This window comes from Xiphophorus hellerii, chromosome 8 (genome assembly GCF_003331165.1).
Source record: "Xiphophorus hellerii strain 12219 chromosome 8, Xiphophorus_hellerii-4.1, whole genome shotgun sequence".
Taxonomy (NCBI): Eukaryota; Metazoa; Chordata; class Actinopteri; order Cyprinodontiformes; family Poeciliidae; genus Xiphophorus; species Xiphophorus hellerii.
This window is the reverse complement of record NC_045679.1, coordinates 18,634,038-18,654,402: the sequence shown is the minus strand read 5'-3', so window position 1 is coordinate 18,654,402 and position 20,365 is coordinate 18,634,038. Positions and strand designations below refer to the sequence as shown.

At 44.5% G+C, this 20,365-nt stretch overlaps 1 protein-coding gene across 1 annotated transcript; it reads left to right on the top strand.

Annotated features, from left to right (window-relative positions):
* Positions 1-19,877, top strand: smad7 (SMAD family member 7). The gene is made up of 4 exons (XM_032570069.1): positions 1-1,407; positions 3,281-3,334; positions 8,155-8,226; positions 18,959-19,877. Exons 1-4 carry the CDS (start codon positions 936-938, stop codon positions 19,495-19,497), a joined length of 1,137 nt encoding a protein of 378 aa, XP_032425960.1. The 5' UTR covers positions 1-935; the 3' UTR covers positions 19,498-19,877.
* The last annotated feature ends 488 nt before the right edge of the window (positions 19,878-20,365 follow it).

Genomic DNA, 20,365 nt, shown 5'->3' with positions numbered 1-20,365 from the left:
GGAAGGGCACCCAAACCATCCGCCTCATTTACAGGCACACACACACAGAGAGAGCCCTTTACAACCCCCCTCCACCAACACCAGCAGCAGCCCTGCAGAGGGACTCTCTGTCGGCTCCATTTCTGCTACACACTCGGCCCACGGAAACTTCGTGCGAGGGGAAAAAAAAAAACGAGGCTGGATTATATTTGACCCGACAGGGATTCGGTTTGCTAAAATAGGTTCTCAGACTCGCTGCGTGGACGCGAACTGAGGTGGTCTCTCTCTCCCGCTCTCTCTCTCATTCGCTCTCTCGCTTCCTGCGTGGCTTTCCAACTCTACTCGGTTGTGAGAGAGAGCTTCAGACGTGGATTTGTTCCCTGGCTCCTCTCCGGACAGCAGACACCATCGGCGGAGAGCGCCACTGAGAGCGCCCGGATCAGGGATTTTGTGGATTAATGCTCCCGAAGATGCAGCGGACAGCTTGGGTTTTCATGGGATAATTAGGCCCCAGTTTCCCTGGTCCACAGCAGCATCCAGTGTACGCTGATAGAAATTTCTGACAGTGAAAATCTGCAAGGAGAGTGTTTTTCTCTTTTTTTTTCTTTTTTTTTTTTTTTTTTTAAAGGGACCAGTTCTGCAGATCGGGGCTACTCACAGCTTGGTTGCAAAGGTTTCTAAGCTGCTAGACAGTGGAGGTGATGGTGATTTATTCCTGGGGGACAAGCTGACTGTCCCGTGAAACCCCCTTGACTGTTTTTCCGCTGATCTAAGTCTGCAGGAGAAGGCGACGGAGACTGGCGCATGCTACAGACTTCCTCCGCTCATCCAGCTCCCAGCTTTTCCACCGTATCCTCTCAGGCTGCTTGTCACTGCCTGGACTCGGATCCCGGAATCTTCATGATTTGCGGACACCATGCTCGTTTGTTAGCCGGGAAACCCTCTTCTCGTCCCGCATGTTTAGGACCAAACGATCGGGGCTCGTCCGGCGACTCTGGAGGAGCCGTGCGCCCGTGGAGGGCGACGGGGAGGCGGACAGAGGGACGCATGGCTCCTCGGGGGGCTGCTGCATGGGCAAAGCGGCGAAGGTGGCCAAGTCCAACGACGCCGGGTCGGAGGCCGAACTAAAGGCGCTGACCCACTCGGTGCTGAAGAAGATCAAGGAGAAACAGTTGGAGGTGCTCTTGCAGGCGGTGGAGTCCAAGGGGGGCGCCCGGAGCCCCTGCTTGCTCCTGCCCAGCAAAGTGGACGCCAAAGTGGGTCAGCAGTCTTACTCTCTCCCCATGCTGCTCTACAAAGTGTTCAGGTGGCCGGACCTCAGGCATTCCTCGGAGCTGAAGAGGCTGTCTTGCTGTGAATCCTACGGGAAAATCAACCCGGACCTAGTTTGCTGCAACCCGCACCACATGAGCAGGCTGTGTGAACTTGGTGAGTTGAATTATTTTAAAAGTTCTTGTCAAAATGATCAGAAGGAGATGTGCTGGCTACAAGTTATTGTGAAATTATCCTAAATCAGATGACATCACCTCTCCAGAACGAGGGGTTTCGAGTTTCCATAAGGTCAAAGTCAACTTATGTACGTGCCAAGAGGTCCTTTTTCACAGGGGCGACTCCATAAAGTTTCAAAAAAGGGGCGGTCTGATTAGGGGGACCAATAAATTTATTTATTTTGCTTATTTTAGGGAGGCAAACCTAAACTAAAAGCCATGACAGATTTTTAGAAGGCTTTAATATAGAAGGAGGCCAACATAAGGTTGCTTGGAACTATTTTTATAAGAATTAACTGGCCAGAATGGAACTAAAATGAGTGAAAGTAGGATGAAATATAAATACCATGTTTTCCAGGCTACAAGTCTCTCTGGAGTATAAGTTGCATCAATCAAAATGCATCATGAAGAGGAAAAAAAACTAAACATAACATACACCGGAGTATAAGTCGGATTTGTTTAGAAATTGTCAAACATGAAGGGGGCCTCATTAATGTTGATGATGTAATGTAGTGTTGTACTCAGTTATTTGAATTTTAACAAACTCACAGAAGTTGCCAATTTTGGCTTAGAAGTCTGCTGGCAATTTCTGACGCACTGATGTCCATGCTCTAATCACGGTGGTCTGGAACGACTCCACTCCGCCTGCGAAGTGAGCAGCGGAGCGGAGACGCATGCAGTATAATTCCGGGTTGATGGAAAGGCGGTTGTCGCGGTAACACCAAGAAGGCCCGACAGCAAAGTCATTTAATATTCATCTCCTTGGCAACTACCAGAGTGTGGATACGTAACTGTTTATGTACCCAACTGGGAACTTGTTACTCCAGCCAGGGCGATCTTACTTTTAGCCAGCAATTAGCTTTCACCGCGGCTGCAGATGGTAATGTTCAACCCTAGGTTAATTTCCAACACATAAGGTTAATAGCTTATGGCTAATCTACATTATACATTAGATTTTAGCTTTTTCATGACTACCTCTTTCCATAATTCACGAAGATGAAGAAAAATAAACTGGCTGACAATAGCTCGGGTATAGAAAGAGGTGAAATGCCAATGTCGAATTACAAATTTATTTGAATTCACCCAAAGTTGTTGGAATTCATTCATTTCTTTCTTTCAGTCTTTCATATTCATGTAGAAAAAATAAGACGATGTACATTTGAGACTATCTGGACAGGCCTTGCACCCCTCCCTATTCTGGAGGCACCACTGCCTTTTCTTTCTGTTGGGAGCTTTATCAAGTCTCAAGTCTGTCATTTGCTATGGAAACATTTAATATTTAAGGGTCATTTTGAAATTCTTTGATCTCCTAATGAAAAAACAACATTTTATGGTTGCCCGTGAAATAATAATAATAAAAAAAGAACATTTTGGGTTTCATCTAAGCCCTGGTTTCCAAACAAGCAGCCTGACTGCTATCTGAACATTTCATAATTGGCATTTCCAAAGTGCAGAGTGCCTCAGCCAGGACTCCAGTCTTTCCACAGTGAAGTTTACAGCCCCCTCTCTTTCTTTCTTTCGCTCCATCTCTCTCTCTCTCTCTGTATGTGTGTGTGCTTGCTTGGCGTCCCGGGCCAAAAGAGGCCCGTATCTCAGTTTGTCCTAGACGCTGATAGTGGCCCTTCTGGCGCCAGGCGGCCCCCTGTTTATCTGCCTGCCAATGAAAGGCAATAGCCGCCCGGCCGGCCTCACTGCCTGCCTCTTCAGGCGGAGCTGACAGACACAAATCTTTTTTTTTTTTTTCCTCTGGCTGAAGAATGACAACTCTTATCTCAAAGTTTAAATCTCTCTGTTTTTTTCTCTCCTCCACACAGAGTCTCCTCCTCCTCCATATTCCCGCTATCCCATGGATTATCTTAAACCACCAGGTGAGCTTTTTCCAAGGCATGAAAATCTTAAAATGTAGATATGTATGTGTTTTTCTGTTTTTGTCTGGATTTACATAACACCTTCATTTAGTATGCTTCTGCTGTGCGTGTGTGTGTGTGTGTGCTCGTGTGTGTATGAGACGAAATGGCTCCACGTTATGTTGTGATTTATGATAGCAGTGGAGTGGCACGCCTGGCTGGCTGGCCAATTCCAGCATGGCTGGCAGCCAGGGCAAGGCAATACAAAGCTGAGATATCAGCTATAGACTGAGTGGCACGTCAGCAAGGGCGGTGGGTATGTCTGAGTGTGAGACGGTTTGTTTGTGCCCTCATCTATCTGTTGTGAGATGCAGACAGGGCAGCAGCATCTCTGGAGCCAATCACTGAGAAAAATCTACAGAATGTAGTCTGTGTGTGTGGCCAGGGGTATCGCTGACCTACTTCTGTGGGTGTACTGTAATTTTGGGGGTTTAGGTGATTTTTTTTTTTCTCTTTTGAGTATGCTCATCATTTCACCATTTTGCAGTTTGACTATTTTGACCAGGGAAATCTCAGGAAGCTGTCTTCCTCGGGGCGCTTTGCACCATCCGTCATTTTGTACCTGCCTTGACAAGTGATGATTTAAAAGAGTTGTACTTCATCGATTCGCAGCTTAATGTAAGGAAGTGTGGTTATGGCTGTGCTGAATATTCACCAGAAAGAGGTCACTCAACTGTATTATGGTTTGATTGGGGGTTTGTAATCAGGCATATTTTACAGGAGTCAACCCAGAATGTTCACTTCTACACGCATGAGTAATTATTGAAATCCATAACCAGTAATTGTGGTTTAGAAACCCCAATATAAGGGTGAGATTATTAGTTTTGCTGTTTGGATAATTTCATTCAGCTGTTTATTCCATGAGGGGAATATTAATTGATTAATTCATTGATTGTTAGTGGGTTTTGTCCTCTGACTGTAGGCAGTGATACATTTATAGTCAAAACAAACAAAAAAAACCCCAACAACTTTTAATATCACTTTCATCTTCATAGTGCACTAAAATCCATGTACCTTGTGCATTTTTAAAAATCTACAATTAAATGACGATATAAATGAATTTTGGGCATTTTGATATTATCTCAAGTTTATTATACTTCAAAGATTTGACCATGAAGTACATTAAACACATAAGCCATGTTTAACAGTGTAATGCAATTGTACACGGAAGATGATTTTTAACAGCTTGCAGTTTAAAATGCAACAAGAACGCCCTCTTAAGTCTGAATCTTTTCAGGGAACATCTGAGTTCTTTGAGTTGCCTATAGTTCAGTTTCCAACATGGCTGCCAGGGCAGATTGAACTTTAAAATATGAACCCTGATCAAGTCAAAATACCTTGATCAGGCTTGATCTGCCTATTATTATTAATAGGCACATTTCCTTACATAAACTGAGATGGTTATAGAAAATTACCAACAAGTTGACTGTCTGTGGCAGAGCGCTGTATAGTGGATCGATAAAACTCAAGAGCAAAAGCTGAACTACAAAGATACGAAATGGTGAACTCAACCGGCCCCATGCTGTTCTGCCCTTATCCTTATTGCGTTATGTCATCACCTATTAGGTCTGTTTAAATTTCACCCTACAACCAGAAAAGACTGAAGAGGTGGAGGTGATGTGAAAGATTTTCCTGACTGTAAACCGCCTCTTTTTTTTTTTTTTTTTAATTATCTCCATCTCTCTCGTGCTTTCTGACTCATTACCCATCTCGGTGTGTACTGGTGCAGAAAGAGCTCCGAGTTAAACAGTGACCAGTCAGCTGACTGGCCGGCTCGGAGGAGAAAGTGGCTTTCAGTGAGTGGAAACAATAGGAAGTCATTGCAGCTGCAGCGCTGCAGCTGCAGTAATTCAACCCCCCACCTGCCCCCCACCCCATAGCTCCTTTCATTCTGTCTTTGTCATCTGTCTCCACGCCGCTCTGGTAAATATTGTTGCACTTAAAAAGCAGCACCAGCATGTTAAATACAAGCAGAATTGATCTAAAATGTTGGCAGTGATGTCTGCTTGACGCTCGGCTCCCTGCTGATTGGCTGGGACGGGCTGCAGAGCTGGCGTCGCGTCTCTGTATTGAGTTCAGCTGGAGACTTTCCAGTGCTGAAAGGAAACGAGAAGGTAAATAGGAAATGCAAGTGGGATGCAGACAAAGGAAATGATTATACAACTCATGTTACCACCCTGTTTCCTCTCGTGGAGAGAACTGACCGAACTTGAATTGTTGAACTGAGCTGCAGGCGGCAAGGTTAAGGAGAGCAAGAAAGTTCCTGCTTTCTTATTGATCTGGGGTTTTGAAGTTTTAAGACCTAAATATTTGTCTTTTTAGCCATATTTAACAACTATTTTTGCTTTATTTCTTTATTCAGACAGGGCATGTTCAGCTGTAGCTCTGTGTCTGCATCGACCAGAAAAGCTGAAGGACTTGGTAATTGGACAGTGGAACAGCTCAGGTTATCATATAAAGATTGCCTCGGGAAGCTGTCCCGTCAGTCATCAACTCCTTTTCATTACTGGGAGTTAATGTGATTTTCTACGCCAATATTGCAGTGTTTGCTTTAGATCAGTCTGGGTTAAACTGTTACAGCATTCAGAAAATCAGAATATTCGCTCTAAGAAGGCGATAGGATGTAAATATCCGCACGAAGTGGAGCAGCGGTGGATTTTACGATCCTGCTTTTATAAATCCACTGAGCAGGAAGTGAGGTTATGTGTGTCAGGGTGCCTGTCCTTCTCCGGCAGCGGTCAATATGAAAGGAGCCTGGACATAAAACGGTACCTTGTCTCAGCTCTGGGGAATATAAATCACACACTGTTTGGCTCCTTCCCTCTGATGCCCCCCTTTCTGCACCCTGTGGTCAGCGGTGAACTGCTGCCCCAGAGTCCAGAGCAAGGCGTGCTGGCAGTGAATTAAAGGACGGGCCCAGGCTGTTCCCGTGCATCTCTTTGGGGAGACCGCAGCAGTACAGGCCTTGTCAGGACGTTGCAAGGGACTGCACCGTGAAACCACTGTGGTCACTGCTGTCCGGTGCCTTCATTGAGTCATTTTTATCATCCACTGAAGCTGCACATTGGACACCCTACTTTCTAAGTTCTTATTGTGATCAATTTGACTTAAAAGTCATCATTCAGTTGCGCTGGTGTTCAATGGATGTTAGGTGAATAGACAGAATGACTTGTAGCTAAAGGAATGTATAATTAGTGCAGCTACTAGCGACTAGCCGGTTCCCAGCAGAGTTTCGCTCTAGTCGGTGTACACAACTCTTCTCTTAAAGCTCCATTCATGTGTCGTGTTGGAACTAGTCCACATTACAGGTCTTTGAGGGGGGTTTAACATTCAAAAAGGAGGAGAGAATGACTACTTTTACCTCCCTGGTCTGCCTGATAGTTTGCCCTAAATAGGATTTAAATGCATGGTTGCCTTCAGGACCTAAGTTCTGTTTGTGTAGAGGAGTGTTCAAAGGGTGCCCACACACACAGGTTTATCCCTTACTTTAAGCTTTCTAGTTGTATTAGACCCAGCACGTTCTAATAATATTATTCAAATGTAAGCCTGAAGCTATTTTAAAACAGATATTTTTTTAATATTTTAGATATTTTAAATGTCTATTTTTTCAGCTTTCACAAATGACAATCTGTTAGAAAATCATCTGTAACAAGAACAGAATATGTAGTTCTCGAATTGCGATTTTAGTTCATTTTTTCTTAGAACTGGAATAAAGGCTACACAAATTTTAAAAACCAAATCTGTTCAATGTAGAATGATCCACTTTGAGTTTGATTTGAAGTATTTTACATGTTGTGTTAAGAGATGTTCAGATGCAGTCCAGACACATAAAAACATGAAATAATCCTTTACTTTACTGCTAATAAAAAACTACAAGGCAAATGGATGCTCTGATGACATTAGCAGCTAACTGGTAGCAACTATTCTCAAAGCACTCTAAAAGTTCATCTTGTCTGGCATTCAGACTGGTTAAAAAACTAAAAATAAAAAAAAAACCTTTGATTAAATTGATTCCTTTTTTTGTTTTCAGCTACTGAAAATATGAAGCAACTTTTTACTTTAGTTCTGATAAGAAATTACAAAGCAGATGCTAACTTTAGCATTATTAGCTGCTATTGTCGCAAGGCTTAAACTCACTTATTTCTGTCAGTTTCTTCTTACAGGTTACACAAATTAATAAGTCATTGTGCTTTTTTTTATTGCTTTTGACACATGTTCTCCTGACCACAAGTGTTTAACAGGGCAACTGAAAAACTACTTCCTTTTTTACTTCAAAATAAGAGTCTATAATATGGGTTCAACTGAGTGTTAAGCTCAAAGGTTATACCTTCATCATATCTGTTTCCATATTATCTCATACGTATTTAACTAGAAGGTCTTTATTTCGCGAGACATTCTTCCCTTTGGTGAGAAATATTGGGATGTGGAATATCATAACATTTCATTTTGTTATTGAGCAGGGAATAAAAGAGCCAGACTCAAGCTCTCACCCCGGTCGTTGACAGAAAGAATCTAACCCTTTCTGGTTCAGCAGCTCGTCTGTGTAAAGAAGCAGGGCTAACATTCCTTCCAAAGCACCGGATTATAGGGGGGGATTATCAGGGGTGTAAGAAATTCTCTGCTGTGTGTGTGAGAGAGGGTGTGAGCTTCATCGTCAGCGTCTTCATTAGGCATTGATTTCACCCGAATGATTGACGGCCTCACAGCTGCTGCTTTGCTGCCGTCTCCCATCACACACAGGAACACGCACAGTACTAACTCAGAGTCTCTCTGTCCATCAGATTCTCCAGACTCTGGGCCTTCATCCAGTGAGACTGGGGGAACTACGTACTCGGCCCCTGTGGGGCTTTCAGGTAAATATTCCCACCAATACATCTCGCCTTTATATCACCCATTTTTCTGCTCTTCCTCCTCATCATCTCCCTCCTCTGTTTTTCTTTTCCCTCCACTTCACATTCCTCCTGACACACACATCATCTCCCCTCCATACTTGCGATGATGAGGCGGTGATTGTGGGGGCCCCAGCTTCCCCTCTGTAATAAAACAGCCAGTGAAGGAGGGAGGTGCAGTTCTCCCACAGCCACATAAATTCTTCCCTTCTGGCTCTTTGAACAACGCTCCTCTCTTCTCCCTTCTCCTCTCCCATCGCTCTCTGTGTGATGTTGTAATGGAAGACAAACACGCCAGGCTGTTGTTTGCAGAAGAATATGTTCAGTGCATGTAGTGTTGTTGAGGAGAGGAATGGAAAGCAGGCTTAAATCGACATTTGAGTGTTTGTTTCGTTGTGTTTGCAGATACACTGGATGTCTTTGTAGACGGAGAGTAACTCTCCTGTAGGCTGAGACACAGAGCACCTTACTTTTCTCCAACTCTTATGCTGAACATGTTTCAGGCTCCATGAGAGTCCTTCCTGTTACCCCCCTACCCCCCTTGGCAGAGTCGCCTTCCTTACCCACAGGCTGCAGAATACGATGATGCTCATGAGAGAGGGAGAGGGTTCGCTCTCCAGTGCTGTTCTCTGCTTTCATTTGCCGCATATGGTTCTCATTATAAAGCCTTTAAAGCCTGTTTTATGTCAGTTGGTGTTCGCTGCCCGTTTCCCCCCGCCCCCGTCCTTTGTTTGGTGGTTGGGGGTGGAGGGTTTAGCCTACTTGCCTGTGTGTGTCAGAGCAGAAGATCCAAAAATCACACCCCACATCCTCCTCCAGACCATCAGGATGGACACTAAAGTCCTCCTTTTGTGCGTTAACTAAAGACACATTTCATACACTGTTCAAACTGTGAAACCCAAGAAGTGGAGGCTTAGCAGGCGCCCTCCCTTCGTTTTCCCTTCTTCGGCCACCCCTCCTCCCCTGTTTTCCTTCCTGGCGAGGAGGACATGGCCGTGGCAGGCAGCGTCTTTGGTGAATGGGCCTCCTCAGTGAGAGCAGGAGAGGTAGAAGGGCTGAGGCGTGATGGCCAAAGCTCTCTGCCCCCATGATTTCCGCTGCTAGCCAAACGAATTGGGGGTGTAATCTATTCCTCCTCTGCCTCTTCTTTCACCCTCCCTGTTTTCCCCGCTTGGCTCCCTCCCTCTGGGGGCCTGACAAAAGAAACATGGCTCCCCCAGAGGCCCTGCTGCTGACCTTCCAATTCACTCACTTTGCCCTTTTTATGTTCTTCTTCAGACAAATTCACAGAAAGGAGAGGGAGGCTTAAAGGATACTGGAAATCAGCAAGAGACTTGCTACGTCTTACATTGTTTTACAATAATAAACTTGCTTTCTTTGAGGAGAGGGGCTAGAACAACTAGCGAACTCACCTCCAAAGACATAGTTCATTCAGACTTTAGATAAATCAATTCTTCTCCGTTTCTACATTCAGGGGAATGCCTAGATTGCTCAGGATGGAAGGAGTTAAGTGAACTGTGACAGCGACAAGCACAAATGCAAACTAGGCTGCCTGCCAGACTAGCGGCTCCAAAGCTCCCCTCACTAGCCCACGTCATCGGCTTGGAACAGAGCAGAGGGGAAGGGAAGAGGAGAGGACGGCTGGAGCCGGGCGTCAGGGCCACCAATCTTGGCGAAGACCTAGATCAGGGGTTTATAGGTTCACCAGGCATTGAGCTGGGAGATCAGATTAGGGATTGAGAAATGGAGATCAGGTCAGGGTTAAGAGGGTGCTGGACTGTTGGTTATGAATCTCTGGAGTGTTAAGTAACTCTTAGTTATGAGCAGCTTAGAAGGCGTTCTTGTTGCCTGTCGAGCTTTAACATCTCTCCAATAAGTCTTTATTGAAGCAGTCACGGCTCTGTAGAGTTTGCTGCATAATGTCGTTTCATAAAAGCTGGGGGGCAAAACAATACACCCAATCCATAAAGAGAGACAATGCATGGTATACAAATCAGTCCTTAACAATCCTTTCTGAGAAAACCAAAAATGTGAAGCTGTTATTGGCTACTGGCCAATCAACAACTTTCTCTCAGTATAGCTTGTTACTTTTTTTCCCCCTTGTGGTGGGGCTTCATCAATGCATTTGTAACAGAGTTTCTCCTTTGGGAAAAATGTAAAATGGGGGTAATTTGAACAAACAGTATCCATATATAAATTTCACTTTTTTTTTTGTCTTGGCTTGATATTTTTTAGATATGTGCAAGTTAAACAATAACACCTTACATTGAATATATTCAGTCAATAAAATAACTAAAACTCGCTTCACTTAATTGTTTATGAGCTCAAATGTGTGGTTTTAGCAGTCTTGTGCTCTGACCTCAAAAATGTGTCTTTCATAGTCCAAGGGTTTAGACGTTATACATGTATGTGTTACAAAGTGAATATAGGGGGCGTGGCTTCATTGGTGAATGAAGAATTAATTAAACGCGTAAATTCAACTGTACTTGCGGAAGATCCAATTTTCATTATCTTTTCAGTAAGATGACATCTTGTTTATTTCCATATATTTCAATCTAGATTAAAGTAATACAAATATCACTTGCTTTAAGTGTGTGTTTTATTTGATAATCACGGTTGCGTAGTACCATGGCCCATACATACAAGTACTCCATAAAGTAGACTTCTTTTTGTGCCAGACGCTTGAAAGTGTAGCATCTGAGTGTCAGTGGCATGCCTGCTGGTGCCGTTGGGGGCTGACCCAGAGTGCCTGTGTGTAACCGGATCCAGTCGCACAGTGGTGGCATGTACACTCTCACAAACACGCGCACGCACACACAGGCGAGTAGATAAAATGACCCGGTGCGAGCCCTGGCGCATGGCCGATTGTCACACAGGCACTTCCTCCCACTGCAGGTTAAATTTAGGCCAAGTTGTATTCTTATACCGCCAGCCTACCTCGACAGACAGTCACCCGGCCCCTTGGCCAGTCAATTAGTCATCCAGTGAATTGGCTTGAAGTGTAACCTTGATCAGGCGCTGTGATGGAGATTAAATTTAGTCCTGGCACCATGGATCATTAAATAAAAAAAAGGCTTTATTGGGCGTTATCTTGAAATATTTTCACACAAGGAGGTTTTTACACTTAAGAAAATTAAGAATGGAAGCTTGCAGCAGAGCACCGTCAGTGTGCCTCCTCTTGCTGAGGATTCCTGCCTTGTTTGGGTTAGCAGGGAGAGGAAAGGGCCGCGCAGGATATGACCTCATGTCTTTGAGGAAAAGCCGAGCGGACAGAGAGGCAGCTGAGGCCTCATCTTGATGGAAAACAAACACTGGGGGTACACCAACCAGAAATGAGGAAGGCAGGGCATCAGAAAAAGAGGAACTGACCGGAGAAATGCACTCTTGAAAATGAGGACTGTTTTCACCAAAATTTACTATTTAGTTTCCATTTCTTGTTGGTTTTCTCATATGAACACTAAGAGAAGAGAATGAAGAGGCAGAGAAGATGGCGGCTTTGGGTGGAGGGAGAGATGGCCGGCAGCTCTGCTCGGTTCTCTGTAATTTGGAGGATGCGTGTTATAGCCAGCGAGCTGAGCAAAGCAGAGCCGGGCCGCTCTGTGCTGGGCCAGGATCTCTCATTACTCCCCACTTCCTCTCCTTGCGAGGCAGCCAAGCCAACCTCTTGGCAAGGGACTTAATTTTGGTTTTGGCCGCCCTCTGTTCCCCACCCTGTGTCATTATGCTGCACAAATCGGAAAAACATGCACGCAGAAGGCGGCGGATGATGGAGTGGGATTGAGGAGAGTTGTGTCTTGCTTTGCTCTGCATGTATTTTGTGTTTTCCCTTTGCCTCAAATGCTTTGGGACGATGTGCTTGCCGGTAAAAAACATTACCTTTAGCGCGGTTGACAGGAGGGCTCTGCAGCTCTGGTTCTGAGCCAAAGCTGGACGGAAGCCCAGGACAAGATGAACATTGTTTTGGTTCGCAGTGGCTCTGTGGGAGTGGGCTTTGACATTACCTAAGGTATGAAGCTATATCTGGGGGGTGGGGTGAATGAATGTGTGAAGGGGGCAGTGGAAAAGGAGAACTCAAACCACTTGTATGGAGAATTAAAAAAATGGAAATAAGTGGAGACATATGCCCATAAAACCTGTGTGTGTGTGTGTGTGTGTCTCCACCCTCCTGCCTGCTCATTCATGGAGTCAGTTTGTCTTTTGTGTACTCTTGAGTGCCTTTGTGTGTCAGTAACTGCATCTCTATCAGCGCTGGAACAACCGCATACAGTTAGAGGTATACAGAGCTATATATAAATACAAATAAGATAAAAACACCGCTCAGGCCACATCCAACTGGAACTGCTGGTTGTCTGTTTTCTGTTTGTGGTTTCTGATTTAGTTCCCACGGTCTTTTAGCTACAACAATGTAGGCAATTGTTCATCTTGTCTGTCCATCTATCTATATATATTTGTATGTGTGTGAGTGTGTGTGACAGTGCTTCTCCTAGATACCGATCTTGTGGGAAGTCTCCTGACTTGTGTGTCTGCAAAAGTGAGCTCATGACATCATTCTAGCCGGCCTGGCACCGTGTTTGAAAGTACCTTGTGTTTATTTGTCCTGTCACCCTGGGAAATCTGGGTTGCAGGGAGTGGTTGTGTGTGTGTGAGCATGCAAGGGTCAGTCTGATGAAGTATTGTACTAAGAACTCAACAGGAATGGGAAAGAGGTCCAGCATTAGGAAAGAAAACGTCCCATTAGAAAGCATTGTCGTACAGCTTTTGGGACCTTCTGAGTGCCATGTGGAAGATGCAGCCCAGGGACTGGAGGGATGAAATGTTCACAAGTTTTGTTTTTTTGTTCATATTTCTGAACGACCATGAGAAACCTGAGAAGCTCCTGAGAAAAACTGAGCTACGGACAGCAAGTAGGAAAACGCGAGCAGTTTCGTCTCCTTATCTTCTCCCCCCGTCGCAGCCGGATGGCTCATGTTCGAGATGGCGTGTCTGCAACTCATTCTCTCTATCTGTGTTTCTGCAAGAAGTCAGATCTGCAGATAGACAAACCGGGCCACTCCCCTGTGTGGTTTTCCTGCCATCAGGGTTTATTTACGATTCTTGAGATTGGGATGGGGGGTGGAGGGAGTTAGCAGCTTCAGTTACTTGTCATCCTAAAGCTTCACTTCCTGTCTGTTAGCTAAGAAAGCCACTCAAGCCAATCTTCCAGACCAATAATTAGTTTTGGTGTTGGAAAGCAACCTGTAACATATAGAACCATAACAAGCTTAAGACAATGTGCTGCTGGGTCTTAGATAGAATTAGTAATTTTGAATCCACTAGAATATGAAGAAATTATAAGGTTTTCTCCATTTATGTATCAAAGCGCACTACCTTTAGCTGGGTTTTATTAAACTCAGAGGAGTACATTTAAGTAGATGCTGTCATTTGATGGGTTTGATGCATTTAGTGAGTTGAAGTTAGAGCTCCTCAAATGAAACTGTTCATTTGCACAGTAATACAGTTTTGTTTGGAATTGTTTGCTATTGTTAACAAGTATCACCACTCAGCATCCTTTAGTGGCATTGATACTCAGCTGAAGATAGATGGTCTTTATTTTGGGAAGCTGAAGTTGTGTTACATTGATGTGAGATGAGGACAATCTACTTTCCTTGGTGCTGCACAGTAAAACTGCTGTCCTTTCTTCTTCTGGAGTGGCTGCCTGTCATTGAATTTCTGGCTGCACAAGAAGTGAGCCAGACAGTCCTTAGAAGCGCTGCGAGCTGGCTGTCGAAGCGTTGTCGGGACTCTAAAACTCCAAAAGAGAGAAATCAATGATACCTCGTGTTTTGTTTGTAATAATGGAGAGATGCTTAGCTTTGACTGCAGATGAAGGTGCACTCACATGCATACACATCTTTTAGGGAGGCTGGACTTATACGGCCTGGCAGAAAGAACAAAAGGAATGCCTCCAGGCTGACCCTTGACCTTTGGAATAGACTTTCCCCGGCTTGCGAGAGGGTGTTGACTTAGAAAATAAGGCACCGTGACGAGCCCTTCCTCCCCCTTGCCTCGAGCTGTTTCCCTCATGTCTTCCTCATTCCAGTTTTCATCCAGTGTGTCTGTGACAGGGCCATTACACGTCTGAGGCGAGAGAGGCCCAAACAACCGCAGATTTCTGAGGGATCGATGCGAGGCGCTTCTTGGCGCTTTCTCGCCATTTACTCATATTGAAACTGTACAGAACCGAAGGTTGAAAATCGTGTGCGAGAGACGGAGTGTAATGTGTGTGAATCGGCTGACTTCTAAGAATAGCACCAACCTGGTGGGTGTCTGTGTGTGTGGAGTCAGACAGAGGTAATGATTAACCTTTCCAGACTGTGTTTGTGTCCCTGGGAGAAGTGCAGCGAGTCTAGCACCTCCTCGCCCTCCTTCACAGCCGTCCTGCCTCGCTTCCCCTTCGGCTCAGTCCAGTTGTCTCTGCTAACTTGGCATCTGCTTTATTAAAGTTGTAGAGCATTAAAACAGGGGAGTTGACACCCAGTTAAGTCTGTGGTGCTTATGCCAAAAATTCAGCACTGCATAACAGCGTAGACGGTTTGATAAATATTTACAGTTGTCGGATATCTGTGATGCGTTATTTGCAGGTCACAGAACTACTTGTGATAAGGACATTTGTGCGCATAAAGATATAAGGCTTGCAGTATTTTCACACGTTGCACAGTATTTATTGAAAGTTTAGTTGAAGTTGTCAAACTTGTTATGTAGCAAATCTTACTTTCTAGTCATTCTGCTCTTTGATTAACACAAGCACAACAAACTATTAGCTTAAAAATATTTTGGACTATCTGCTCAGCCAGCCAGCCAGCAGTTTGCTGCTTTACATACTTGTAGCCCATAACTGACTCACTGCAGTTTATATAAAGATTGGAAATATTTCCTATTGAGTCTGTCTGACTTTTAAACATTTTAAAATGTGTGTTAGATTTCATTTAGCCAGCTTACTGTCTGTGTGCAGCTGTAGGTGAGATGTCTGCAGAAAAATTACGTAAGCATCTAAAACCACTATGAACTATAAACCGTAGGAGCAACATGATGGAAGAAGTTGAGTGCTTTCTTACGCATAAGTTTCTTAAACCTTAGTTGTCCAGTCCATTTAATGCTGTTTTGTCCATTGCAAAAACTGGCTTTAACTAGGACAGCTGGACACATCATCACTCGAGAGCTTGATTGCTTTGTTGTGAAGAGGCAGGAAAAGGCTTTGCTAGATGTGGAGGTGCGGGGGTTGGGTGTTTGCATGTGGACCCCATGGGACAAACGGGAATGGGACACAGCAGCAGCAGCAGACAACTAACAGGAGGAGGACAGAAAGGGTTAGAGTGACAGATGGCCACAGGCTGCCGGCTAGCCAGCTTATCTCTGGCGGAGGAGAAGCCCGAGACACGAGGAGCTTAGAGGCCAGAGTGCAGAAGGGAGCAGGTGGGGAGGCAGACAGAAACTCAGACTAATGCTTCAACAGGCAGACATCCAGAACCCGGACACGCAGACAGATGTACAATCAGAGCCCACAGTGAATATTCAAGACCTGGAGCCAATGAACAGGCACACACAGCGACTTCACCTGAGACACACTTATGAGAGATACATCTGAAACAGTGTCAGGCTGTAACTCGGCGAGCTTGACACCCTTTATATACAATGATTATAAAAAAAACCAAACAAAAAAAAAACCCAAGTTAAATAAGCATTTGGAAACTAAGGTGAGTTAACGTGACGCCGCTAAAATTAGTGAGTGTTTTCATACATGCATGTTTGTCCAGCAGCATAACTCATGAGGTGTAAGCTCATCTGCTGTCAGAACAAGCTGTGAACATTACTATTTGCGAGGCAGCACCCCGCAGAGAGAGGAGTCTGGCTGTCTCGCCTTCCCGCCGGCTGATTCACTGAATGGGTTTGGGTTTGTTTACCTGCAGGAGACATTTGAGCGTCGACAGAAATCTGCTGATGTCTCTGTTAAAAAGTGGTGGCATGGATATTGAAACACAAGCATTTTTTAGTCCATTTGCAGTTTCTTTTGTGAAAGAAACATAAGACTGTCAGTATATTGACTTCTTTTCTCCATGAGATTCAGACTTGTATTTTTTCCCCAGTCTGATACCCGTTAATGCTTGGAAAATAACTAACATAAGCTTTAAAGTAGGAGTCTGGACATTTTTTCATGACGATAACAGATATTTTTTGCCAAGACAGTTTTATGTTTCTAAAGATATATCTGTCTCTACAAATATAACTACTGTCTGTAGTGAGCTCTGTCTTATTCCTGCTGGAAATATTTTGATTCTGGGGAGTTAGCTGAAATGCTAGGCTAACAATAAGCTTGTCTGCTCTTTTTTCACACATGATTTAATTATCACTTTGTCTCATCTTAACTCTGTTCATGTATTACCAGCTGACAAAATGGTAAAAAAAATTTCCTGCATTGAAAGCTCAGTTTTTTTGCTTTGTTCATCATAATTTTTAACAGCTATCATTTCAGCTGCTGTCTTCAGGTCTTTCTCTACATATCTGGTTCTCTGACCACTGCAGGTCACATGAGATAGACTGACCTGAAGCTGCAGCAGTCAGTTCAGTTTCTTTGTGAAGGTCAGCTCAAAGGGTGAAAAAAAAAAAGTCTCACTCTGGGAAAGTCCATCTACAAAATAATGTGTGAGGCATGTAGCAGTTTAAATGAGAACAGGGTCGTTTTTAAAACATAAGGAGCCATGTGCACATTATTAGTCTTTAAAATCTGAAATGACTCATAAATAAGTCAAATATCTAATTGTTTTTTACAGAGTGACCCTCTGCTTCTTGACTTCCAGCGGTTTGCTTTTCTCCTGCCTTTATTCCCCCCCCTTTCCTCTGTGGTTTTCTTGCACCACGAGTTTAAAGTTTCTCAGAGGCTAGTCCACGAGGCGGGGGAAACTGCAGGGCCGTTAGTATAGTCCTGAATAGCAGAGTGTTTTCGAGCTGCAATGACAGGCTCAGACAGGCAGCCGCTCTAATGACCTATGACGCCAAGCTCTGTCTCTCTCAGCAATAACACACACACACACACACACACACAGCAGGGCCCCACAGGTGAGCTCCACCAGCAGGCCCGTGCGTCCTTGTCCTTATCAACCTTGGCTCTTCCTGTAATGTGTAAAACATGCCGGATTTGGAGACTGTCTGGCATCTTGAGACATAAAATGCTTTCCTGTCTTTTATCAGAAAGATAAATTCTAGTTCTCGCCTTCATTTAGTCAAATGTAGATAGCTGGGTGCTTGGTTTCCTTTAGCACCCCACCAGGATGGATTTACGATAAATTCCCCGAGGCTCAGCTCAGTGCAACTTCAAAGAACACAGCCCCGCTTGTTTTATGGAAGGCATGCTTTCAGTTTTGCTGGCCCCCTTTCCTTCTCCTAGACTTTTTCTGTCTGTCTTCTCCCAATGTTTTCTTTTTCCCTTCCTCTTTTTTTCCCCTCCTAATGAAGGCTAATGACAGGCCAGGATAAGTCGGCCTGGGCCAGGAGAGATCCTGCCGCATTAGCGTCGCAGTTAGTCCCAGACGGGACCTTCCAAATTACCGGTTGCATTCACAGCTACTGCTAGATGAAAGGGGCCAGGTCGAGGGGCTCTGTTCAGGTTTTCCTCCAAATATATACCCACATTCCAAGCTTTCCTGATGTTTGGGAAATGGCCTATAGGAATGGATATTTATACACTTGAGAGAAGTTGCCGCAATGTGGCGATAACGCCAAAAAGCACAAGAGACACTTAAAAGTCCAAAGAGGAAGCAAAGTTGTAAAAGTAACAGTCAAAATATGTAAAAAGCATTCCTTCTCCTCCCCACCCCGCCCCCTCTCTGTCTCAATTTATTTCCCTTGCGCCTGACTGGCTCCCTTTTCTTACTGGGAGTCGCTGGAAGCCAGATTTCTGCGGAATAGAGATATGAAGGGAGAGTGCGGCGGCGCAGGAGGCGCTCGAAAGGGAAAGGGGATAGATTTTGGAAACTGGAGCACGGCCAGTGCTACACTTCTTTTCTACGCTCAGGGGAAACTTCAGACCCACGAGGCCTCACTTGTCACCGGAGTTAACGGCCTGCTTCTGACGCCCGTCCAACATGGTTTATGTGTTTGTGTGAAAGCCCTGCATCAGTTACCATGTCTCCGTCGGTCAAACTCTTCATTTCCTCCAGCAGGGCGAAGTATGTTGCTGTAGAGACAATCAGGACAAGAGGTTGACGTCAGTACATTGTTGGCCGGGCCGCTACAAAAATACAGCGAGCCAGACAGAAGATAAGCATTTAATGCCTAGATAAATATTGTACTGCATGTGGAAACTTGCCTGGCAGTGCGTCTCCGAGTTGATTTTTCTTGTCTGTGGTCCAGGAATTCCAATATGGTTTTCCTGCATGGCAGAAATTGTGGATGACGGCTCCGTTTTGGCTCTTGACGAAAGCAAATTCTCCATTTCCCAAAACGGGGATAAGGACGAGGTTGTTCAGCTGTAGCAATGTTTAAGCAGCTTTGTTGCTCAGATTTAGATGACATCTGATCACATCTTTCATGAAGTCATCTTTTTCTCCTTCTTCTCTCTTCTTCTCCTTCATCTGCACATTTTGATTGTCTGATGTCTTACTTTTATTGCAATTTTTTTATTGCATCTAAGCGTCTCCATATCTTTGTTCCCTTCTTCCAGATTCCCTGGCGTTGCAGGAGTCAGGAGAACCGGCCCACTGGTGCGTGGTGGCGTACTGGGAGGAGAAGACACGCGTCGGACGCCTCTACTCGGTCCAGGAGTCCTCTCTGGACATCTTCTACGATCTACCTCAAGGGAACGGTTTCTGCCTGGGACAGCTTTGCTCGGACAACAAGTCCCAACTGGTTCAGATGGTGCGGGCCAAGATCGGCTACGGCATCCAACTGACGCGCGAGCCAGACGGGGTGTGGGTGTACAACCGCAGCTGCTACCCCATCTTCATCAAGTCGGCCACACTGGACAACCCGGACTCGCGCACGCTGCTCGTGCACAAGGTGTTCCCCGGATTCTCCATCAAAGCTTTTGACTATGACAAGGCGTGCAGCCTGCAGAGGCCGAACGACCACGAATTCACGCAGCAGCCTCGCACGGGCTTCACGGTGCAGATAAGCTTTGTGAAGGGTTGGGGACAGTGCTACACCAGACAGTTCATCAGCAGCTGCCCGTGTTGGTTGGAAGTCATCTTTAACACGCGATAGCAGCAGCAGGAGCCTTCCTCCTCTTCATGCTGACCTCTTCAACACCCACTCACACAAAAAAAAGACTTTTTCCTTTTTTTCGTTTTTGTTCCAGAGGTTCAAAGGCAGAAGAAGAAAAAAAGGATTTTAAAAGTGAGAAAAAAGTATAAATTCTGATGGACTTGTTTAATAAATGACTGAGATTTAATTAAAAAGAAGCGAAAAAATGTATTTTATGTTATATATAAATATATTATTAATTGTAAATATGAAGACGTTTTATATGCATCATTATTTATGTATTGTGCAATGTGTTGATGAGAAGAAAAGAAGATGCACTTTGCTTAATATAAATACAAAACGGAAGAAATGCCAAAATAATAAAAAAAACAAACAAATAATTATATTTGTCTTGTCTATTTTTGGGGATGGAGGCAATTCTTTTAGTTTTAACTTCTCTTGGCTGTACTGGATTAACGTATTGAATACCACTTGTTAACTTTTGTGTTCTAAGAAAAGTCATCATCAGTTTAACTTTGTGCTCCTGGGACACTTTGATGTCGTGCTGCAGGTCTTTAAAGCATTTCCCTCTAAGTCAAGATGAGTCAGACAATGTCACGAGCTCGGTTCCCTCGGGCTCGTTACTGCTCGGTAAAATTGTTCGTTTTTCCTGAGTTATTTGGGGATGAATGTCCCACTTCCTCTCTGTCATTAACTGACTCATGACATCACAGCCAGGAAGCACTAATGACAAATTTCAGGAACCAATAAAGTCAACAGCGGGTCTGGCTTCCTGGAGAAGCATCTTTGTTTAAATGGCTGATTTAAGAGAATGGTATGTTTCAAACAAAGAATCCTGCGCCACGCCTCGAGAGAAAATAAACAAATG

Bases quoted from the DNA above. Each gene is read 5' to 3' on its own strand.
- smad7 (XM_032570069.1), top strand. From the start codon at position 936: ATGTTTAGGACCAAACGATCGGGGCTCGTCCGGCGACTCTGGAGGAGC. The intron at 1,408-3,280 runs GTGAGTTGAATT...TCCTCCACACAG, and splicing joins GAGCAGGCTGTGTGAACTTG to AGTCTCCTCCTCCTCCATAT. The intron at 3,335-8,154 runs GTGAGCTTTTTC...TCTGTCCATCAG, and splicing joins GGATTATCTTAAACCACCAG to ATTCTCCAGACTCTGGGCCT.